The sequence below is a fragment of the Anser brachyrhynchus genome (genome assembly GCF_964034855.1).
Source record: "Anser brachyrhynchus genome assembly, chromosome: 2".
NCBI classification, from domain to species: domain Eukaryota; kingdom Metazoa; phylum Chordata; class Aves; order Anseriformes; family Anatidae; genus Anser; species Anser brachyrhynchus.
In genome coordinates this window covers 147901032-147926529 of record NC_137695.1, presented here as the reverse complement: position 1 = coordinate 147926529, position 25498 = coordinate 147901032, and the positions used below count along the sequence as shown (strand labels likewise).

General features: G+C 45.6%; 1 protein-coding gene across 4 annotated transcripts in view; it reads right to left on the bottom strand.

The window, feature by feature from the left end:
* The window catches only part of DEPTOR (DEP domain containing MTOR interacting protein), an 86783-nt gene that overhangs the window by 56912 nt on the left and 4373 nt on the right, over nucleotides 1-25498 (bottom strand). Inside the window, exons 1-3 of one of the 4 annotated variants that reach the window (XM_080582042.1) lie at nucleotides 23526-23657; nucleotides 23285-23409; nucleotides 22736-22831 (exon numbers count right to left, since the gene is read on the bottom strand). In XM_080582042.1, coding sequence (XP_080438168.1) covers nucleotides 22736-22821 — 86 coding nt within the window. In that variant the 5' untranslated portion in view covers nucleotides 22822-22831; nucleotides 23285-23409; nucleotides 23526-23657. The other 3 variants (XM_080582041.1, XM_080582044.1, XM_080582043.1) reach the window with 3 other exon arrangements.

The following is a 25498-nucleotide window of genomic DNA, read 5'->3' as shown; positions in this document are numbered from 1 at the left end:
GGGACTCGGCCAACCAGCGTCCTGAGCAGCTCAAAGTCAGCCCTCCGGAAGTCCAAGACAGCAGTTTTACTGGTCCCCTTCCTGGCCTCGCCAAGAATAGAGAACTCTACCATTTCGTGGTCACTCTGCCCCAGACAGCTTCCGACCACCACATCTCCCACCAGTCCTTCTCTGTTTGTGAAGAGAAGGTCTAGCGGGGCACCACCCCTGGTAGGTTCACTGACCAGCTGCGTCAGGAAGCTATCTCCCACGCTCTCCAGAAACCTCCTAGACTGCTTTCTCTGTGCCGTGTTGTGCTTCCAGGATATGTCCGGGAAGTTGAAGTCCCCCACGAGGACAAGCGCCGACGATTTTGCAACTTCTGTCAGTTGCCTATAAAACTCCTCATCCGTCTCCTCATCCTGGTTCGGCGGTCTATAACAGACCCCCACCAGGATGCTAGCCTTGCCGGCCTTCCCGCGGATCCTAACCCACAGGGATTCAACCTTATCATTCCCAGCCTGGAGTTCCACAACATCAAAAGATTCTCTAATGTAGAGAGCCATGCCACCACCCCTTCTGTGCTGCCTGTCCCTCCTGAAGAGCCGATAGCCAGGCATTGCAGCACTCCAGTCGTGGGAGCGGTCCCACCACGTCTCCGTGATGGCAACCAAGTCGTAGCCTGCCTGCTGCACAATGGCTTCCAGCTCCTCCTGTTTGTTACCCATGCTGCGTGCATTAGTGTAGATGCACTTCAGCTGGGCCATCGCCTTCTTCCCCGGCCTAGCCATTGTTTCCCCCGGCACAGCTCCAACAAGCCTTGTTTGAGCCCCGTCCCCCTTCTTACCTAGTTTAAAGCTCTCTCTATGAGCCCCGCCAGCTCCTGGCCTAGGATCCGTTTTCCCCTTGGAGATAGAGACCCATCTGGGGTCATCAGGCCGGGTGCCGAGTAAAGCTCCCCATGGTGAAAAAACCCAAAATTTCTATGCTGGCACCAGCCTCTGAGCCACCTATTAACCACATGAGCTTTCCGTGTCCTCTCCGTGCCTCTCCCTTCCCCCGTAGGGATAGACGAAAACACCACCTGCACTCCCGCTCCCTCCACCAATCGTCCCAGCCCCCTATAGTCCTGTTTGATGACCCTGAGGCTTCTCTTTTCAACATCATCGCTGCCAGCCTGGACTATCAAAAGCGGGTAATAGTCAGAGGGGCGAACCAGGTTTGGAAGCTTCCTGGTAACGTCTCTGACCCTGGCCCCAGGGAGGCAGCAGACTTCCCTATGTGTGGGGTCAGGCCGACAAATGATATACCCATACCTGACGGCAGTCCAACAGCATCACCAGATCTGAACAATATTTCTTCTTCTCTCTTTAGGGAAGCAGGGAAACTCAGCAGCTCACAAGGCTACAGTTCTAATGACACTATCCCCTCATGTCCACACGAAGCTGTAAAGCTGCTAATCTCCCCGCCTGCCAAGTCAGCCACTTTCATTTCACTTTTAATCAAAATATATATACAAACATAACTAATACTTCTGACTGCCCACACACTTTAACCTCGAGTGCCTCTGCCTCACTGGAAAGCATAAATCTGGGCTTTACAAAGAAGAAAACATGAACTGCAGGCAAGTTCTTATTTCACCTGCCCCAGTCATAAGGAAAGTGGAAGTCTGCCTGCTCCACCCCAGCTGGGGTGGAAGCTCTCAAAACTCAGGAGCTCACAGTTTTTGTCCTCCACAAGCAGGTCAAATACAATTGTGTTTCTCATAGAATCACAGAATCATTTAGGTTGGAAAGGACTTTAAGATCATCAAGTCCAACCACCACCTAACACTACCAAGCCCATCACTAAACCATGTCCCTAATCCATGTGGATCCCCAAAAGAACCAGTCCACCGCAGTTTCAAAGTGCAGACCAGGAACCACAGGACAGCTGTTGTTACAGACATCCCTTGACTGGATTAATACAGTAACCAAAATCCCGACAACTCCCATGGACCTTTGCCAAAAATCACTCTCAATAAAGTATTTCACAGACAGAACAGAGGAAGAAACAGTGTAGGACTCCTGGAAGGTCAGTTAAAAAAAATAATACTGAAATCTGTCAGAGAATGTAGACTTGTTATCTCAGTAGCAAGGCGAGGAGAAGCAAATGTTCCTTTGAAATGCTGACTAGGACAAATATGGGTTAAAAAGCCTAAGCCCTACAGCTACAGCTACTACTGCTGTCACTGCCACTTGGAAACCTGGAGAGACCGACAGGAGAATGAGGAACAGGATGCAGGACTGCAGGGCTGTGGCACTGGAGTCAGTGGGAGAGGCTGCAGCAGGGACACGAGGGCTCTGGGTGCCACAAAGCACGGCTGGGCCATAACCTCTCTCTTGGAAGCACGTTGTGTCCTAAGGGCTACGGAATCAAACAAACAACAGGCTGATGTCCCTTAAACACCAAGGCTGAGGTCTCTTTTACATTTACCACAGGGAAAAGCTGAGTGTGATCCTTGCACTGCATGCAGGAGGTTTCAGATCTCCTGAGAAACAAACTAGGCCTTCCCACCACCCACCTCCCACCGCCCTAGGGAACAGCAGATCCGTAACACCCTCAGAGCCCAGCAGCACTGAACAGGCCTGCACTGCAGCCAGAGTTATTGCTATCTGAAGAGATAACCCAAGAAATCCACAGGAGAACTGAAATTAGGCTTATCTCGGGTGCAGCTGTGGTACTTCTCCCACCCTGTCAATGAGTGCCAAATAGTTTTGCCGAGACGTTTTATTGCTTTGGGTACCCACGATCCCAAAGTCCTCGCAGGCCCGGCTGCTCTCAGCCTGAGCACCACAGACCTGCAGGAGCTCTCCTCCAGTGGCACAGCGATGGCTCCCCTAAATTTTACCCTCCTCAGAGGGGCACCATCTGTTTGCACCCCTTCCAACATTTCCCAGCAACCCCGCTGAAAGCAAGTAAAAGATTTTCTGCCTTCATCATTAATAATGCTGCGGTGACATCTCAATTGCTTTTAGCAATTTTTCTTCCTTCTCTACACAAAACTCTAAATAGCAGCTGGTAAGGTATCCAATTACTGGGCTGTGTAATCACGAACGTCAGTAAGCATAAATAGCCAGTACCTGACAGGTAATAAAATGAGTAATAAAATACTTACTGCTATGTACCACTGATAGCAATCAGAATGTTATATTCGGGCTATGATTCAAGACTTTTTATTCACTTCCAAGAAATATGTAGGTTCATCTTAAAATTATTATAGAAGCAATACTCTTTCACTATGTTGTATTAAAAACTTCCCACTTTGTTTGTCTCTTCATGTTCTAAATGAATAGCCTCCTTTTTCATGTTTGGTATAACAAGGCTTTATTTTTATTTTGACGGAAGCTGTGAAAGCACTAACTGAAAAAATACTGAATAGAAGAGGCACTCCATACTGAAATGCTTTCAATAAAAATAATCTTACCGTATTTTGCTACTGATTCATGCTTTTCTATCTCCTATGTCTGGCAATCCTGCAATATTGCGATATATAGGTTGCAGCTCTGACAGAAAACATGATTTGAGTGATTTTTTTTCACTGTCACCCAGAAGTCTGTTGAAATCCAGTGGTTGACCACTAAATTATAAAATAAATCTGCAACTGATGCAAATTTTTAAACACAGAAAGGAATGATTCATTTGACTGGATCACCCAAAAGTGATTAAAATGCAACTGGATGACCTTCACAATGCAAGAAATTAAGATGCAGGTACAAGTAAGACTATAAAATGCAAGGTCATGAACTAACAATAAAAAGTTCTGCTGAAAACTGTGAACCTGGAAGCTGAAAGCAAGACAGAATAAGAAAAAGTTGAATATGCAGTGGATGAACTGCCACTGGCTACAAGCCATCGATACTCTGAGACCATGCGAAAACCAAAGGCATTCCTAGGTTGTAGTAACTGAGATGTTTCCAGGAATAATGGGAAGCTGTTCCTGTCATCGTACGTGATATTGCAAGATATCATCTAAGTATTGTGTGTTGTTCATGCCATCCTCATTCAAGAATGATAAGTCCAAAGAGACACGGTGAAGCAGTGCTGTGCTGGCAGAAGAAAAGATGAACAAGACTTGGGAGCTAGGAAAAAAAAACACACTGGCCTGGGAGTCTAGCCTTACCTAAACAAAAAGTAAGAGGAACATAACTGTGCATATAATCTTTCAGGTGAGTTAAAAGCCAAGGGCAAGAAAAAATACTTAACTGATGTTGAGGGATGATAATGTTAAAATTAGACAAAGTTTTGGAGCAAAATTTTCAAATTGTTACTTGAAGCAAGACTCTTCTAACTTTTAGAGAAGTGTGATAAATACATTAAAGGCTTCTGTATTACAGTACTCTGCAGAAGACCTTGCTGCATTTTATAATTGTAGGACTTACAAAGATTTCTGTGAACAACCTTGGGAACATTATAGGTAGAAAGAATATCAGAGGCTGGCTTTTGAATGCACTATACCAGGATTCACTGACTTTTCAAAGCCCTATTTCAGCTGAAAAAAAAAAAAATAAAAATCAAGTCTTGCGTTGTTTAAATTAAGCAGAAGTGGTTATGCAGACAGAAACCATCTTGAAAAGGCTCGTTAAAATTTTTATTAGTTTCCAGAAGAGACAAAGGTACCATCACAGAGGTTTGGCTTTCACATAAGAAAGGGCATGTGGTTTTGCTTAATGGGCTGATAGATGCAATTAGCCTTGTAGCACATTAATTTCTAAGTGTGTAATGTGAAGTGTGTATGCAGGAGGGTCTAAGAGTATTTGTGTATCAGGGAAGTATCTGTGAGATAGCGGGGGAGGCAGGATCTGTCGACACCAACCCTTGTAAGGTAACTGCAAAGTCAAATGATAATAAGGCATCACGTAGTTTTAATTCCATTCTTGATGATGCGCAATGATGTGAATGCAACGATATTCAATAGACTAAGGAATCCAAATACATGGATGTAAAGCACAGGAGGTTCTGGCTGAATATGAGGGGGCACTTCTTTACTGGGAGGGTGACAGAGCACTGGAACAGGTTACCCAGAGAGGCTGTGGGGTCTCCTTCTCTGGAGATATCCAAAACCCACCTGGATGCCATCCTGAGCAATGTGCTCTGGGTGATCCTGCTCGGCTGGGGGGTAGGACCAGATGATCTCCAGAAGTCCCTTCCAACCCTGGCCATTCTGTGATTCTGTGAAATGCATATTTTGGGGTATGTAACCATGCATGATTCACAAAAATGTGTTTTATTGTTCTTAAAGAATAAACATGTTTATTCTTAACACGGTTTTGCTTGGGAGCGTATTACTTCCCCATAAATCTCTGACACCTGCCGTTCTTCATCCGCTTGCCAAAGCACACGAGCTGTCAGTATGACAAGAAACGTCCACATTTGTGAACATGCCTTCTTGTTTTTGGAGCACAGTACTACTTCTTTTCCATTTTTACTGTGCAAATATACACCGGTCCTTATGTGGCTGACTGGAGGGCAGGTATTAAACTGACCTGTCACTAGTTTATAGTTAACACCAAACTCATTGTACATTTTCCAACAACATCTGAGGGATTGTCACTACAAGCTTAGTGATAAACGTCTGTGTCAAAAAATGGCTAGGTGTCTGCTGTGAGAATATCCCGTCAGTTGGCCAGCAGCACATACACAGGCCAGGGGTCAGGTCTGCATCCTTGCTCAATCAAAGCCTAGAAGCGAGGAACTGCCATGGCAGAGGATCACTCTGCCAGCTCCACAGCCCAAATCTACATTTGGGTAAAGTCTCTGTATGTCTGTACACTGTTGGCTTTCCTGCCTCCACGTACTACACCCACTCATCCCACTGAGGCCCAAATCTTTTCCGGTTTGCAGAAACTTTCCAGCCCTCACCTGAGATCTTGAGAAGCTACCACAAACAGCCCAGCTGTACAGTCATCCTCACCCTGCTCTATTTAAGTCTGGAATTTCTCTCATTTTATATAGTGGCGTATGATTTTTTATTTTATTTTATTTACTGAAATAATATAAAGTATGCAATTATTAAAGTAAATAAATCAAAACGGTATAGAAGCCTAAGTAGACTCACGTTACAGCCTTTTTCAGTTCCCTTAAGTTGTCATGTTTGCTTAAGAAAAACATTGCTTTAAGTGTAAAATATAAGCCAGTATGACCTTCACTGCCAGCTGGAGGCAACAAAGCAGTATAATCCTAATTAACATTCTGCTCATTTATATATGCTTTTCTTAAAGAGAAACCTGTAACATCCACTAAGGCTTGATAGGAAGTGACAAATGAAGAAGAAGAAATGAATCTCCTTCTCCAGAGAAAAATGAAAAATGTTTCGGAAAACTATCGATTGCTCCAGAGCACATTAAATTAGCTCCAAATGCATCCCGGCCAAATGGCAACAATGATTTTACTCAACAATTTGGCAATATAACATTACTGCATTTATTTTTTAAACACAGAAACGATCACTCTCTGACACAAGTGTTTTAATGATAAAAAAAGTCCTATCTGCTTTAAATCTCTTACATTGTCTAGGCCATACAAACATGTAACGTGAACAATTATGTTATATGAATTTAAGGGGATTAGTCAATGGCATGCGGATACTCATCCTTAAATTCTGGCATGCTAATGAAGAACTTCATCGCTAAGGAAAATGTATCAATAAAAATACATTTAAAGACTAATTATATTCAAAGGATTTCACTTTTACAAAAATCCCGGGAATGGTTTCTTTGGTTGAGCTCAGGGTTTTCTACATCTGATATATGATATGAAAAGATACACAGCTGCTGCATAACCACTCCATGAACAGTTCCTTCTGTCAGTCTGCTATCAAGGAACTTGTCATGTTTGATTAAGCCTTGTTAAACGTTCACAAGTAGATGAGCTTTGAAAAGATAAATATTACAGAAGTGTTTTTCCCCTGCTCTTAAAATGAAATGGAAATTTTTCCTTTAAAACAATATGTAAATAAGGAGCCCAGAGAACTCCTGCTTGCTCCACTGAACGGCCTGCTCCCGTTGCTGGGCCATGTGTTTGCCACTTCTCATTCTAGGCAAAATTCTCTCTCCACACATGCAGAAAGCTCAGTGAACAGGTATTTATGTGCTCTGACAGTAAATTCAAACTGTGACTTATTATTGCTTTAATAGCTCAGAATGTGCATCCTGATCCTTACTCACCATGTAACAGCACTGGCTTTACATACAAGATCAGCCATAGCTGAATGCTGGTACAATTAGATTACAGCAATATGGTCGTGTTTATAGAATCACAGAATCATTAAGGCTGGAAAAGCCCTCCAAGATCATCTGCTCCAACCGTCCCCCTACCACCAATGTCACCCACTAAACCATGTCCCTAAGCACCACGTCCAACCTTTCCTTGAACACCCCCAGGGACGGTGACGCCACCACCTCCCTGGGCAACCCGTCCCAGTGCCTGACTGCTCTCTCTGAGAAGAAATGTCTCCTCACGTCCAAGACTCTGTATCAGGCCTAAATGTGAATCCAGAAGACATATTGATTGTTTGGGACAGGTTTCACAAGGGCAACAGAACAAGAGCAGGCAGGAGGCCAAGGCCTGCACTGCGCCTTCACGCAGACTCAGGTATTCGCCTCTCGTCTGCATAAATGGTCCAGTGTTGTGTGTTACTCCTAAGACCAATTCGTTTATTCATGAAAAGCGGTGACATCTGTCCTGAAGAAAGGCAGGATCTGCAGGCAGCCAGGGTGTGGTGCCTCCTCAGACGGTAGGAACGACCACAGCCAGGCAGGTAGGCCACGGGCACTTCTCACCACAGCCACCCTGACACAAGGAGGCATGCCACAAAGCCTGCCATGGTTTAGTCCATTCCTCACCCTGGCTATCAAAGCACAACACAAACACTGCCAATTAGGTCTTAATTTGAATGTAATTACAATGGGCTTTCTGAATGCAGAATTATGCAGGATTTTGGTCCACATGTACGTAGACTGTGCATATACAAACTGCTGAAACTGCAGAAGGTTTGTGGCCACTGAAAACATGAAATTACTGACCAGGTTGCCAACACCCATCTGGGGGTGTTTTCCACAGGTCAATCATTTTCTGAGGTGAAATAATGATTTTTTGCCTGAAAAGATGTGCTGTGTACAGCCTTCAGCCTGCAACAAAATGTCACAATACCAGTCCACTGGATGTTTTCCCCAGCCACTGTACGTTTAAGGAAATTTTTCTTTCCATATTTATTGTGTTTCTCCTGAACAGTTTATGCAATCCCTTTTTCTTCCTCCTTTGCCCCAGTAATGTGTTTCCCCAGAGAAATGCTGTTGCTGGCCTCGTACAAACTCAGATGTTCCATATTCATCAGAAAAGGAAGCAACATGAAGCACAAACATATTTCATGTGAAATTATGTAGAATACACTGTTTCAGCTGGTGTTGATTTACAGATTTAACAAAAGAGAAAAAAAATCATATGCAGCTCTTAATATATTAGTTTGGAGCAGCTCTAGCCCCTCTGCAGCCAAACAGAGTGAATGCAAGCAATTATCTTGCAAACACCACTGTTTGATTCATTAGAGTAGGCCCAAAGTATAGCATTTGGAAAAACCACTACTTTATAGAAAGCCAAAATGACTGGATTTTCCCCCATTATGAAGTATTTTGAAGGATGTAGGCCTTGCTGAATTGTGATAAAGCAAAACAGTACAAAGAGAAAGCATCAAATCTCATTGCTTTGTGCATGTTTAATGTAATTATTTAAAAAAATAAATAAAATCAGGATAATGATGGTGCACATGACCAATCTATTAATATACCCTTCACCACATATGTAAGGGCAAAGGAATACATCTCTTCACCTTCCAAACAGATCATCGGATGAGACACGTCTCTTCAAGGGAAGAAAGTGTTAACAGCTCTAATGCCTTCCTTCCCTTAAAGGGAGACTGCAATTCTATTTTCCACATGCAAAGTCGGAGCCACGGGACTATGGAAAGATAGGGATCTATTTATGCACACAAATAAACAGCTGAATTGGGCACTTTGTACACCACGTCTATGTGAGACGACCTGAGAGCACTCTATCTACTTGTCTCGTCACCATGCAGGCAGCGAGAAAGGAGGAGCAGGTGGTTTGCCCTGGGATTACTGTTCCGCTCGTAATGCCAACATGACATAGCCAGAGTGATTTCTGGCACTGAAGTGATGGACTAGTCTTCCAGCATCTATTACTCTGTACACAACCCCCATTCTTTTCTCTATTCTCACCCTTTGAGCACTGATATAAAACCTGAGTACAGCCTAAGTACATGCATTTTGTTTCTTATCCTAGTTTCTAACCCCAAGTTCTTCATATATTCTTCGTATTCACTTCAGAAAGCTCTCTTGGCAGTGGCATGAGTTGCAATGTTGGCACCTCATGAATCTCACATGATCTGAGGAAAAAATCCTGGCCTAACTTAAGACAGCATGGCCAATGGAACCACGTTCTCACCTTCACATTCATCATTAAAATCCAGTTTGGGAAATCAATAGATATCAAAGGTTCTTGGGCATTCATTTGGAAATAGATATATTTCCAGTCCTTAAATTTGCCTGAAAAGCTGGACACTGGTAAAGAAGTGGTACTGTCAACCACTGCATCAGTTGTACAAACCAACCTAGCTGATTTTGCACTGAAGAAGTTTAGGAATTACTCTCACAAGCCCTCCCACCAGTACAACTGAGTGGGTAATAACCGCTGGTTATCAGCCAGTAACAAAATCTTGATAGTATCAGTCACCACAGCTAAAATCATATGACATGACACCACGTCTTCACAAAACAGAGAATAATTTAGGTTGGAAGGGAGATCTGGAGGTCATCTGGTCCAACCTTCATTCAAAGCAAGTCAGGTTAGTACAAGTTACATAAGTGTAAATCTTAGGTCAAGTCACAAGTTGAGTCAAGACTTGAATATCTCTAAAAATGGAGAGTCCAGAGCTTCTCCAGGCCCCTATTCCAATTTTTGACTTATCCTCATGGTGATTATTTTTTTCCAGTTGTCTAATTAGACATTCCCACGCAAATTGGGCTCACTGCCTCTTGTCCTATCCCTGTGCACCTTGAGGTGGACTCTCCCTGTCTTTCCTACATTCGCTCATTTACATAGGTGCAGCCAGCAGTAAGCCCCAAATAATTCTCCAAATTGTATTTGCATAATTTCTTTCAGAATTTGTGCATCATAACTGTACTTTTAGCTTCTTCACAACACAGTCTTGCTCTGTTTCCACTGACCGAGTATCAAAATAGCAATTTAAGCTAGCAATTGCACTTTCCACATCCTACTAAAAATAGATTAATTTCAGCTAGAGGAAAGTATAAGTTAATTACCTCCTGAGCATCAGGAAACAATTAACAGCTTTCTATTATATCACTGTGATTTCTAAGCTATACAATTTTACACTTCTGCAGAAAAGGATGTGTGATTATCAAGAGAAGGATCTTTTCTGCAACAAACGAAAGGAAATTGTTCTACTGCAGACAATTGGCACTATAAATAATGCTTTGCTAGTATCTTTTCAGAAGTCATTTCCTTTATTTGCGATCCTAACGTTGAGTGATGTGTTGGCCACGTGCTGTCAGATTCTCTTCCCAAAGTGGATCTGCGTAAGTGTTGGACTCTCGTTCCTCAGACAAGCTCTCACAACATCAGCTTCCTGTGAATGTTCTTGCAGTGTTCATGTGAATTAAATTAAAAATCATTGTTTTTATGAACCATGTTGTAATTATGCCCCGAGTTTGGTTTGCTTGCTACATCAGAGCCGAGAATGGCTTGTGAAAACACAAAGGAATACGCAGGCCTGCTGTAAGCAGCCCCGGTGCTTTGAAGACACGATTAACAATGTGAAGACCAACGGATACAACAGAGGAACACTTCTTTTAACTGCTGCCAATAAACGCATTTGGCCCAATATGCAAGAAAGTAGTGCAAACACAGAGCCAGCAGATTGTACAGCAATTCAGCTGAAAAGTAATGGGAACATTATGGCAATATACCAGTTTGGGCAGTAGCTCTTAGTGAGAGAAGCAGTGAAATAAACACACAGAAAACCCAATGACCCAAGGTGAAAGGCCTCTGTGCTAGATGGCAGCTGTGCTACTGAAGGATGGGAGAATCTCCCCAAGCCAGGTACATTTTATAAGATCCATAAAAGATAAATATGATAATGTTAGTCCTGCTTACAAGCAGAAGAACTTTGGTCTCTGCAGATTCCTCCTGCAATGCACCTCTAGGACAGCCACAATCCTCCCCCAGAAAGTTCAAATTCTCTTCCAAGTTCTCCTTCCCTATTATCTTATACCTCAAGGCTTGTTCTGCGCTCTGCCCTTGACAAATATTGTCTTGTCTGGCTCTTATCTAGCTGGAATGTCCTTGAAAAGATAATTTCCTCAGCCCTTCATCTCAATCACATTGCCCATTTCCCCGATTCCTTGCACTGCCTCCTCCTCCTCTTCTGTCACATCAAACATTATATAACCATTCTTATCTTCACTTTCAAGCTCCCACCTTTGCTATCACCATCTCTCAGGCACTGTTGGCTTTTGCTCTCACTGGCCATCTACCTCTAGCTTTGCCATTACGTTTTAAACCTTCAACCAAGCAGCTTTGTGCCTGTTGCCTCAGTACATAGGAGACACCCTCACCCAAACATCCACAGAGCTATCTGGATGTAGTCCCACAAATCCTGCCCAGCGTTGCTGTCATCTCCACCAAAAACCTTGACAGCTAAGCAGGTGGTGTGCCGAAGCTGCACTTCTATCACAATGACCAGCACTGATTCAAAACAATCATGTTGTCTTCTGGGCCTGTAATCATTTGCTATCTCTTTGTTTTACACTTGGACTACAGAGAATTTGGGAGCAAGGCCATCTTTCCATCTGCTGCATGGTGCCTTGCAATGCTCTGGGATGTGATCTTGGGGATTCCCATTATAAAAGGGTTTTTTATTCTTTGTAATACCGAAAACCAGCAGCATGTGACTTTGGGTAGCCCCACTGATGAGACAGGCCAAAAGGTACATCGTCCATCCAACCGGCAGCATATCGTGCCCAGGGGATGTCTGTCAGCTGCAGGCTTATGTCTGAAGTATACGCATCAGGTATGAAATCTCTCATGTACAACAAAAGTTCTGACAAACCAGCCGGAGAACCTGAGACTACAGAGTCTTGAAGCATATTAACATTTTAAGTTTCAATTGTAAGAGAGGGCTACTACCAGAGACTGCACACTTGTTGTTTTTTGTCCGTATAAAGATAGGAAAATACAGTCCCATTGTGATTTCAGGTACATCTCCAGGTTCTTTTGGAAATGAAAGCTCTGTGCAGCCTCCCAGGCTGGTGGGATGCAAACTTGCTCTGCCCCATAACCCATGGGAGTGTCCCACGGGCTCCCAGTCCTACCAGAGCACCATTCCAGCTCTGGGCCCAGAACAGAAGCTATGCTCTAACAGGCAGATGGATCCATCTAACATCTCTGCCACCAGAAGGAGAAGGCCTTATTCCCCTTTATACTTCCTCTTTGCTCTTTCTTTCTCCTCCATTTATCATCATTGTACAGTCCCGATCTCTCCCTTGTGCTGGCTCTGGCCCTCTCTGTAAATCATTTCAACTCACTAACCAGGCAGGAAACAATCTTCGCTCCTTGTTCTGCCAAGCCATTAAGTTAAATGAACTCAGGGAGAGGTTTGATGAGTTCCGGAGATGGCACAAGGTAAGTAGAAGACAGATAGCCAGGGAACAGAAGACAAAAAGGGTGAAAAGGGTCCCCTGGTCTGGCACAGCTGTATCATGGTTCAACCTCATGAGAAGTCTGTTGGACCGTGGGGTCTTTGGAGCTCCTCACCCCTGGCCCCAGGCCAGGTGACCTTTCTCCTTGCACTGTCATTGGCATTAGGACGACACCACTGTAACCTGGCTGAGCTCCCCAGACTGCTCACCATGGGGTGAGATAAGCACTACAGCAGGCCCACCAGCAAAGCAGGAGCCCAGCTCCCCTGCCCTTTTCTGCAGCAGCAGCCAGACACACCAGCAAACGCTGCTGTAGGATCCACAGCGTGACCGATAGCCCCTGGTGCTCCACATAACCCAGAAAGCTCTCCTCTGCCTGCAAATCCCTCTGCCATAGCTGTGGTACCCCATGTAATCGCCCACATTATTGCAAGGAAATGAAGAATTACGGCCTCACTATGCAAAAGCCAGCTTCTATGTTTGCTCTGAATTAGCAAGCACAATCAGGCATATTTTTTAATTATTTGTAAATGCACCTTTGAGATCTGAGCGCATTTACTGGATTGAGGCACTCATAAGAAACAAACGATGAAGACTGTAAAATTACAGGGCTGGTAATTAACATGGAGGTCGCACTCTGCAGCAGCGCTCTCACACAGGTAGCACTGCGGTGTGCTGCCCATATAAACTGCACAGCCCAAATTTCAAAACGTCTGAAATGCACACGTCAGTGTTTGCCCCTGTTCGTGCACTACACCCTGACAGGAGCACGGAAGGAAAGGTAAAAACCTTGAACAAGAAATAAACCTTGAACAAGAAATAAACGGGTAGTTGCTGGGCCTGTCTGATAACACGTGCATCAAGCATTTAAACCCAACCTTATTTTTACAGTCTTCTGTCAGAGTCGGAAGTTTTGAGGTGGGAATCAAGCAAATATCTGACCCATGTTGTGTGTAGGAAAAATTAGGCACTGTGAGGGTGGCCAAGCAAACCAGCAGTGGCTGCTGCCCTGTGCCACGCGTCCCTGACCGCGCGTTTCTGTCTGGCTCCCTCCCTGGCACAGGCCTGACCGCACGCCGGGCCTGTTAAGAGAGTTAAACTTTTCTCGCTTGGCTTCAGCTGATGCAGTTCCCTGAACTTCTGATCCCGTGAACGTCAGCGAGAAGTGCAAGGGAAGCGATAAGAGCAGGGCAGCAGCGGCCTGCAGTTAGATCTGCTGTATCAGAAAACCACAGCCTTAAACCGTAGCGGAGTGAAATGGTGTAAGCTGGTTCCCCCGCCCGTACTTCTCCAGAAAGGGCTTTTTTGTGGTCATGCGGTAAATCGGTTTGTAAAACTGACCCAACTGAAATATCACCCATCAGAAAGCCCTGCTGATCACTGCCTCAGTGCAGGTCACCCTGTGGTGATGGTCCAGAGGTGCTTAAGCCAAAGGAAGTGAAGCACCAAGCAGGGAACCAGCAGGCAGAAAGAAATAAGAGAAAGAGGGGACCACTGCTTTCACTGGCAATACCAGCTTGAAATTTTAGCCTTCATTATTTGCCTCTCTCCACATCTGTAGCTGCAGGCATACCTGGCTCCCTGCAGAGCTGTACCATGAAGCAGGGCCTAGCTGAGGAACGGACAAATAGATGTCACCAGAAGCAGAGCCGCTGCCTGAGGAGGCTCCTCTGACTTCACAGGTTTAGCCAGAGCCCGAGCGAGCCTGTGGGTTATCTTGTCTCTTCCTCTGTGTTCCCATGCAACTTGTTCTCTCTCTACGCATCAGCATTTTCCAAAAACGAAGGAGCACGGCTGCACGTTGTTATCACAGAATCACAGAATTGTAGGGGTTGGAAGGGACCTCCAGAGATCATCGGGTCCAACCCCCCTGCCAAAGCAGGTTCCCTAGAGCAGGCTGCCCAGGTAGGCATCCAGACGGGCCTTGAACATCTCCAGAGAAGGAGACCCCACAACCTCCCTGGGCAGCCTGTCCCAGTGCTCCGTCACCCTCACCGGGAAGAAGTTCTTTCGCATGTTGGTGCGGAACTTCCCATGATCCATTTTGTGGCCATTGCCCCCAAATACACTTCCACTATATATTATATTATGCTTCCACTCCCAGTGTAGAGCACTTTCCTGGCAGTGCAGGTTTAAATAATCTAGCTTTCTTTAACCCTACAATCATTGTTGTTCTTCCTGCTGCAAGGAACAAAGGCATGTTCACAATAGTCATTTCTCCTTTAGGCCACAAGCAAAATGTGAGGTTCAAGGCAAAGGTCAACTCCCCAAACCATTACAAAAAAAAACATGTTGATATTTACAAAATTGATTAAAAATTCCTTCTCATCTGTCCTTCTGCTGGCTGGCTGAGGCAAACTGCCTTCATAAAACTGTCCATCCTATTTGCAGTACTAATAGTCTTAGTGAAACCACTGTAAGTAAGGATCCTTGTGACACTATGCCTAAACAGGTTTAAGTTTTATTTAAATCCAATGGTTTACACATCAAAATTATTTAAAATATGTGGTCTAGATGTTCTGCTCTTGGTTAAGGAAGAAAAGCAATAGGCCATGGCTAACATGAAGTGTGTGCTTCACCCAGTGAGTGTCAGTGGTTCTGCTGAGATCTCCAGCTTTGTAGCTCCTGTCATTATTTTAGCACCTCAATGCAGTTTCTCTTCAGAGATTGTTTGTGTACTTTGTTTTCTGTGGCATTTTTATGGAGTGTATTCTTCTTTCAAGCCCAGGTGCAAGTACCAAACCTGCTTATTTCTTACTTTTTCTTACCACAACTTTCATTCCCTTTGCCAGTTCTTCATCAGTTTAACCTTTTCCCGCAAAAGCTTGAGCAGATCACTGTATTCAAGCCTTGCTTTCAACGAGAAAAAAATATCTTCTAGTCAGCAAAAGTGCTCACGCAAACATGTGATGCCAGGAAGAAGGAGGCAAAAAGAGCTAACCACAATACAAGGGTTACAAATATAAAAAACAGAGTAAGTGGCAAGAAAGAGAGAAGGGTCTGGATTTTTAGAAGGGACTATCAGTTTCTGAGAGCAGACCATACGCCAAAAGGTACCACCCAGGCCAGCACGCAGTGCCTGGGTGCTTGGCTATGGGATACAGAAGCCAACACCAGGATCTCAGCTGGGCTGGGAAGAAGCTAACTTTTGCTGCTGTGACTGCACCCTTCAAGTTGTTAAATTTTACATCAAAGAAAGCACGGAAATTCTAAAATGCTTACAATTCAAGAAGTACTGGCATCTATAGATAAAAGAAATACCTCTCAGTTAACTTGAGATGCACAGGTTGCTGCCTACTCCTTGTCCAGTTATCCATGAGGGAAAGCTGGCTGACCTCCCTCCTGGCTTCAGCCTGGGCTCTCACCCTGCAGTGGGACTTCGGAGAGGGGAAAGAGCGGGTCCTTTCCTGAACACTATTCCCAGAGCTCCCCGCCATCCCATCCCGGCACACGCCATGTAACCTCTGCATCTCCAGAGGTATTTTTCTCTGCACCTTGGGAATGTCACTTTTGGGTTCCATGTCTGCTGCACGAAACTGCCACCAGCTGTGGCCAAGATTTGTGTTGCAAGGGCTTTATCTTTCCTCTGAGCACACAGTGCCTGCCCCTGCAGGGACCTGATAAATAGCTTGAATTCCTAGGCGCGATCACTATACAAATAGTAAATAATAACACCAAGTGATAGGAGCACTTCTCTGTCACGTTGCCAGCCTATGGCCACTGCCCCCACAGAAGCAGGGGTTGTGTAATAAGTGCGGGATACGGCAAAGCCAGGTTGCCTGTGGCATATTAATCCTGCCCTTCCTGCACCAATATCAGAGCAGTTTCCTTCACCTGTTCATAGGCAGCTCCTCTAATCTAAAATAGATAAAACCTACTCTTGCACATGGTTCAAATACAGTACCCTTGGCTTGCCTGCTAATCTCTGCTAACCTGAGACAAAAGTTAATGATTCACTCCACCTGGAATGGAATACACAGAATATACAGCAGCAGCCACTCTTACAACATCCGCCTTACTATGGACATAGAGCAAGAGATCGCTGTTTGCACATGCATTGTTCACTGCTTTAACTCAGAGCTGTGCTCCAGGAGAGCTGCTGACTGGAGTGGCTCAATTATCAAAAGAGCTTAAGGGAAAGACCTGAGCAAACGAGCAAACGAAAGCCTTACGCCTGGATTTCCAGAAATGCTGAATAACCAAAAGTTTAACTGGAAAAAATGAGAAATGGAGATTCCTGGCACTTGAACCATATGTATATACATATATCATATATGTATATCTATATATATACATGCATATATAAGCATGCACACACGCTTGATTAAAATTCCTTATATTCCCATATATATACATGGGAATATATATGTATATAAAAAATATATATATTTATATATATATAAATATATATATAATATATATATAGGGGGCCTGATATCATCAAAATTAGTACAAATGGGCAAGACTCAAAGACATAAGAAGGTGAATCATGTATCAAAGATTCTACAAAAAAAATGAACATATCCATTTGAAAAATATCACGCTGTTTAAAAAAATTACAATTAATTTGCATTAGGTAAAACATATCATTAAAAGTGTTGTGATAGCACAGAGATAGCAGGAAACTTCTGGGTGTCAAAGCACTTAATTTCGTGACCTTCCCGACCTTCACTTTGAAACCTTTTCTTTCAGCGTATTGCTCTGGTGGAATTTCACAGAGAAGACTGCCAATTTTTTGGTTGCTTGATTTTTGGAAAACAAATTAACGAAGGTGAAATTATTTGGGCAGAAAGCTCTGAAGCACTTCATTCCACAAAGATCTGATGATATAACCTCCTGTGTCCTATCTGCCCTCAAGTCAGCAGACATGAGCCTTCTCGAGCGAGACAAATGAAAAATATTTTGTTAGGGTTAGTTCTGAGGCCAATCAGTAAGCTCTTTGCTAATGGAAATGCAGCTACCAGGGGAGAACTAAGGTAGCTGCAGGAACATGGTGCAGGTGGGAGAAAAGCGCATACAATATCGGATTGGCTTAGGCAGATCACAGAATCTAACCTTAATGAATTCTGTCTCTAAAAATGCCATATAAGTTCGTTTAATATCTGAATACCAGTCTGGACCTGACTGTAGAGGAAGTGACCTCAAGGCGATTCTGTATCTGAAATCCTCACGTTCCTTTTAGTGCACAAGACCACACAGCTGCAGATGTGCATCACTACAGCGTTGATATAGTTTCAAGCACAGTGACAGCATTAAATAAATTGTGTAGCTATATGATTGATACTGATATGATTAATTTCTATGTTATTACATTAAAGGCATGGTTCTCTTGATTGCATTTCTCTTACTGCTATGCACCATGGGTGTTTTGCATCTTTGAATGCCAATGAACTTTTGAACCCTTCTGGAGTGAAAAAGGTTGACTATTTATTGCTCAGAATAAGAAAAAAATTTATGGACCTGTAGGCGCTATCATACTGGAGAAGTTAATGACTGTGAAAGTCATGCACTCTAATTTATTAAGAAGTTTTCTTAAAGTGATAATATTCCTGAAGCGGGACCCTTGGAAGACCAGTGAAAACTGGTTCTGGCTTTTCTCAGCTTCAAAATTTACAGCTCTTTACCATGTAAAACTTCTTCTGTAAAATGAAAGTCCTATACAAATTCTGATAATAAGGCAAACAAATTTCTGTTAAACCATTATCTTACATCTTGTCTTTCCAGGAGGAATGTAAGAAAAAGAGATTTAAAAGCATACTAAGCATACTTCGCACTTCCCTAACCAAAAACAAAGGAGATGAGAAACTGTAAGTCTTACTTGCAGAAAGTCTTTGGCTCATTTTAAAAGTTTCCTAATTATTTACTAAACCATTTAACAGAAGTGTGAGTTGGAAAAGGTGATGCTTCTCATACAGGCTGCTATCCAAAAATCTGCAGAGAAGAAACATTAAATGTCATTAAAGTTTCACCTATTTCAGACAGCTGCACCACACAGACAATGGCAATTTCTGGTAAAATAAATAAATAGAAAGAAAAAATAAGCGCCCTTTTAATATTGCTGTTTGGTCAAGCGAAGCCTGAAGACACCCTGAATGACTAGGCACATTTTCTGTGAGAAACGAGGGACTCTTGGAAGACATACCAGATTTCAGTGACAATCTGGCATCGAGAAGCAATTAGCAGATGAGTGAGATATCAGACAACCCTGACTTGTAAGACAGGCAGCCAGCAAGTATATCAACACATGCCTGTTGAAACTGCTCTTGGTTGCCAGCTGTAACCAAGTTAATGCTCAAACTCCAACAGTGAGATTTCAATCCTTCCGCCGACCAGTGCTGGAGCGGGCATAACGTGTTGCCTTCTGCTGGGAGGGGAATGAACGGCGAATTGCCCTGCTTCAGATAAAATTCCTCCTGACTTCAGTAGTGCCGCTGGACGTCCCAGCTGTTACACGCCTGTGACCAGCCAAAGTACCAGGGCTGTGATGCTTCCCTTCGCGCACACCCATCGAGAATCGCCGGGACATTCACTCCCTGGAGCTGCACTCAGGCAGGTGTCTGAAGGCTGGGACTCAGCGGGGTGGAGGCTTCCAAGGGCTCTCCCAGTCCCGAGGAAGACAAATGCTCCATGGTTCTCCTGAGCACAAGTTTCCACAGGGAAGAGGTCTGTACAGGTCACTTGTAACCTCCGGAGGACGTCTTCATGGCAGCCATCCTCTGAAGAACAAGCTCACCACTGAATAGCTGAAGGGTTTTCGAAAACACAGCAGAATAGGGACAAAAACTGCTTTGGGTCTGTTGGAGCTCTCAAACCTGCCCCAGCGGTTTGTCCCCTTGTAGGATCATCATGGCCTGGAGAGCCCTCAGCTGGATCATGCCCATCCCAGCTCTTGCCTCGCTCTTCCTGGTCTTCTGCAGGGCAGCAAGAAGCTCCCAGAGGGTCTTTCCTGAAGTGCCACACTGCTGAGATAGGGGAGTCTTCAGCTTTGTTTCGTAGCCATCTGTCCAACAATTAAAAGGCCTACCAAGAGCCAAGCTTCAGAAGTCCTCGCCTTTAAAAATATGTTCCCATTAACCAAAAGGAAGAGTTGGTTAGGTATTTGCTTAGCCAGATACTGCCTTTAGAGGCAGAGGACCCTACTGGATATTACAATTTATTATATTAGCTAACATGCAGCTCTGAGTTCAGCTTATTTTCCCATAAATAATGCCGCCAGGATTTACATTACAGCCTCATCTCCCACAAATTGCTAAAGACCAAAGCTGGTGCATGAAAGCCCCGTGCCTGCACCAGGTGCTGCTACGATGCCTTCAGCTCACGCTGCACAAAGAGATCCCAGCCAGGGAGGGACGGACACACAGCAAACAGACCACGGCAATGGGGCAGCACGTGAGGCCGGGGCAATAGGAACGTGGTAAGGAATTTTAATCAAGCAGCTACCACAAGCACCTGGGCTTAGACACAAGCTGTTTGGTCTCGTACAAGAGCGCTTTAAATACCGACATTTTCTTGGTTTTGTGTAAGCAACACCACGCTCGCAGTTTCATCTTACACTTTTACTCCGAAGTTACGCGTTCATCTTGCAGCACTAACACTTGCCCGTGTGCACTTTCACCCAAATACACACATAATCACCTGTCCCACCGCATCACTCCCGCTCAGGGCTTAGCTAGCATTTGCAAGCATCACTAAGAATAGAGTACAGTACGTTTCCTTGAGTGCATGTGCGTGTTGGTTTTCTAGCATCTGTTTGTCTGCCCCACAGGCTTCTGAGATAGCCTGTCTTTGATCCTGAAAACCTCCCATGGTTTCATTTGCCATTAACAATTATACCCTTATTTTGGACAGGAAAAGGGGAACTTTAACATATGGTCAGCTAGGACTTGTCTACCAGCCAGTTTTCTCTTACATTTTGCAGCTTTTATTGTCTGGAAAACTGAAGAAAACCAACCCTTTGTATAGAGCATCCCAACAGAGGAACAGAACCAGAACTCGGGGAAGAGAGATGATTTAGGGTGCATTTTCTCAAGAGAGCTCCAGCCAATCCTACAGCTCGGTCCTGCCAAAATGGGAGAACCTGCTTCTTCTCCACCACCTCCTCTCCCTCCTCCTGGCTCCACATTCCCACCACCTATCTTCTGTGGATGTTGGCAGCCATCAGATCAGCAAAGTAGCCTGCCTGCCAGGTGGCCACGCTGGATCCGCCCCTGGAAAGGTGCGAGAAGTATGCGAGCTGGCGGTGTGTGGGAGGTGGGACTGCAGAGCCAGGAGTGGGCAGCAGGAAGAGGGAAAGGGGGAGAGCAGATCTCCCCTTTTGGCAGCAGTGCGTGGGATGAGCTGCTCACGAAACCGCAGTCCAAGGAGACTTCCTGTGTATTTTTGAAGGAATGGCCACAGGTAACTTCATGGGTCGGGGAATAATTGTTTCTGTAGATTATCCTGCTCAAAAATAGCACCATATTTTATTACTTCAATAAATAAGGTGACAAATGACATCCTTGATTGTGATGCTAATGAGCTGATTGTAGGAGCCAGATTTGTTGCAGTTCCTCAGTCTTCTCCTTAGGGGAAGACTGCAAAGCTTCTGCTTTTATATTTAACTACAAGAAACATAAAAGGACTTAAGCTTAATAGAAGGTTTTTTTGTTTTTTGTTTTTTTATTAAAACTGAATAGTCAACAACTAGTGAGAAAAATTACAAACAGTGGGATTCTTATCAGGCACTTTTACAAACAACTCAGCACTAAGTCCACCCTGCAGAGCCTGCATGCCAGTACATCCTTTCACCCAAGGTTTCATTTCTAGCTACTTTGATGAAAAATCTGAAGGTTGGAGCAGGCTCTGGTGTGTACTGGAGCCAGACCACAAACCTGCTTACTGCCTGACCACGGGTATCACTGGTGTGCATCACAAGGTGCCAACGGTGCTTTCCCTGTAGATGCCACCAGTAACAACACCAGTGTCTGTACTGGGAGCAAGGATGGCAGGTTCCAAATCAAGCAGCGTTTCTATCGTTTCGCAGTGTTTGTCTGGCATCTGAGCAAAACATGCAAAGAAAATTCAAGCAAAAGCTACAGAAAAAAATATGTTTACAATCTCCTTCTAGTTATACATATAACACACGATAATAACGGGCTTTTTCCTCCTGAATCACAAGCTGCTGCACCAACGAACCGAAAGGCTCAACATTTCTTTTCTCCCCTGTAGTGCACGGGTACAGATGGCACACTAAACACACCACAGAAATTAAAAATTAACTGAGTCAGGCATTTCTGTTAACAGTTTCCGTGCTGCGCACGGCTCCGGGCACGCAGCACCGAGCGCTGCTGCCGGCGGTGACGGCGGGGATCCCCTTGCACCCGCTGGGGAGCCCGGAGCAAGCTGCTGCGGGGTGCAGGGCAGCGGGGGAGCAAGGAGCAGCCCTGTGGGGCACGGGTGGTGTGGGACCACTGCAGAGGGATAGGGACGGTGTGGGACCACCAGAGAAAAGCAGGGGTGGTGTGGGACCACTGCAGAGGGGCAGGGATGGCACGGGACCACTGCAGAGGCGCAGGGACAGTGCAGGACCACCGCGGAAGCTCAGGGATGGTGCAGGACCACCACAGAGGGTCAGGGACGGTGTGGGACCACCGGAGAAATGCAAGGGTGGTGTGGGACCACCGCAGAGGGGCAGGGATGGTGCGGGACCACGGCAGAAGTGCAGCGGCAGCACTTTACTCGTGATTTGGGTTTTCCCCCTCCCCACTTGCCACCCTCTCCCCATTTCTCCCAGGCTGGGCAGCCAGCAGAAGGTGACCCCGAGGTGGGGGTGTCCAGCAGCAGCCCCCCGGCCCCCGCTGCAGACAGGACGGACCCCGGGGTGTTGCAGGCAGCAGGGCAGGTGCTGGGCTGCCAGACCTCCCCCGTCGCCCCCCGGGGACGCCCCCGGCCACCAGCAGAGCCCTGCCGGGGCACGGGGAAGGGGACAAGGCGCCTCTTACCGCAGCTGCTCGCCGGTGAGCAGGACCTCGGCCATGTGCTCCAGCTCCGCCGCTTTCTGCTGCATGCTGCTCATGCCCTCCTCCATCGCCGCCGGCCTAAGGGCACAGCACCGCCGGCTGAGGGGGACCGGCCCCCTCCCCGGGCTTCAGCGCCGGGTCCCCACAGCCCCCAGCCGCCTGTCCCCACCTGCAGGGGACAGGCAGGTCGCCGTATCGCCTGGCTCCCCCTATGCCCCCCCGCCCGGCAGTCCCCACACCCCCCACCCCAGCCCGCCCCGCTTTCCGTGTTATTGTGTCACGGGCGGGGAGAGAAAACGCACGGCGGCGGCCGCCGAGGCAGCAGCGTCCCCCCCCGGCTGTCACACGGCGGGGGAGCCGCGGCTTCGTCCCCACGGGAAGGGGACGGTCCCGGGGGGCTGACAGCACACCCACGGGGAGCCCCGGGCCGGGCTTGGCCCCTCAGGGGGCGATGTAGCCCCCAGGATTAGCCCCAGCTGGGTTGCTGACAGGACTCCCCCCCCCCCCCCCCCCCCCCCCCGCTCGCCTCACCTCTTTGTCCCTCAGGCGACGGAGGGTGCAGAAGCCCTGAGAGGGCTGAGGAGAATTTCTGTCAGAATTCAGTCTTGGCCGTGGGAAGTCAAGTGCCAGGTCATGAGCACTGCTGGTCAACATTTCTGGTAGGAAAATAAATAAATAAAGCACGCCGGGATGGAACAAAGTCCAGGAGAGTGGTCCGAAAAAGGTTTTCACTTACAACCATGTGGAATTGTGATACACCTGGATCACTCACCTCCTGAACATCTTTCTGCCTTCACGCACTGTGTGCATGGAAAAATTGCATGTATTTGCATTATTGTCATCATTTCAAGACCGTGACCATAGTTTCAGAACCAAGAATTAGGAGGGAACCAAATGGACCTGGTAAAATCAGGCTGAAAACAAAGAGGAGGAGGTGGCTCTATGCGCAGCCCGCAGGAGACTGGGAGCATTTATTACCAAAGGAGGCTCTGGATACACAAGAACAGACTTGGAGTCAAGGAAAAAACGGACAAGTACTTGGAAAAGAAATGTACAGAGGGTTAGTAAGCAGACAGCAGCCACATCCAGCTCAGGAAATTCTCTGTGCTAAAAATAATTGGAAGCTAGGCAAAGTTTCATATATGCTTTCTCTGCTGTTCCCTAACAACTGCTAAAGCCGCTTGTGAGATGAGCATTGGACCAGATGGACCTTTGGTTCAACCCCATGTAGTCATTTTAGTGAATGTCTTATCGCGTCTGAAAGACCCCAGTGATCGGTGGATGGCAAAGGGAGCAAACCTGAATCTGCCTTTGTGTCATCTGCGGAATGGGCCAGGGAGGGAGGACACCTTGGGGGTGTAAACACTGCAGCTTGAACTTGCCTCCTCTGAATTCAAAAGACATCATTTTAATCTGAATATTTGCAAATACCCCCTAATTCCACTCAATCTAAAACATATAAAGTACACATTCACAGAGCTGGAAACAAAAGGGAATTGGAACAACCATCTCATCTGACCTTATCTTTAAGAAAAAGAATTTGCACAGTAATTTTTATCAAGTGCTTTATCACATGACTGAAGCAAAGAAATTTCAAGAGGATGCTATTGTACATTGCAGACCATTTCTACATAAGCCCTCAGCTCCATCAGCTGGGTTTGGTTGATTGAGCCGTTCCCACCTCTAAAAGGGGGAAATGTCACCTGCTCTGCTCTGCCTGCTCATCCTTGCATGGTGCCTTTTGCTAATTTTCACACGTTTAGGACCTCTGCTGCAGTTCAATTCACTAAACAGGCAGCAAAGTCACAGAAAGTGGATTGCTCCTGAGCTAGCGAGCAGAGCTGTGCTGTGGGATCCCAAGAGCACTGGAGCTGACACAGAGGCAGGGTAGGCCTGGGCTGCTGGGAGCAGGAACAAAAGAGGAGGAAGAAAGAGAGGAAGAAGGGGAAGGATCTGACCTTAGGCAGTGACGAGCTACCAGCTTGATTCAGGGTGCATGTGGAACTGCAGCCTGAAATGCATCTCTCTCCTTGCATTTCGGATTATTCTTGCAGGTCAGTGCAATTTCCTGTACTGAATTATTTAATGGTTATACACTACCATGTTTGCCTTTGCGCGCTGATATCCCATTCGTAATTTGTTCCATATGTTCACACTGAAATTTCTTACAGCTACAGTGTGCTTAACAATAAAGGATTAGGCATCAGTCACCCCAAATCTGATGTCACTCCAAAACGGCTGACTAACATAAACCCAAAGGGTCACGGTTCAGTCAAGGGTCAGTAATAAGCTACATAAAATAACCCATTTGGATGTTTGTAGCTTGTATGTTTTTAGTGTACAGACTGCTATAGAAACATAAGATTAGCAAAAGATTAAACTGTCTTGAGCCTCCCTCCCAGAGCAGAATGGCCACTAAACCACAGCACACACTGAGTCTAACATCCTGGCAGCAAGGGTGCTGAGCAGGGGAAAGACTCTGAGGTAACCTCTGGGAAGCAGGTTGATTTTTATGTTTTATTTTCTTAATAAACATGGGAACAATTTCAGGAGTCGCTGTTTATTTTAGATATGAATGCATACTTGAATTTTACCTCAGCACAGCTGGAGTTAAGTGATATTAAGGTAGCAAGCTAACACTGGGGCATCCTTCAGCTGGGAGCATGGCAAAGCTTTGAGCTGGAGCCCTGGGACATTCTCAAACTCACCCTCCACAATAACAAGGGTAACAAGAGCTTCATGGGT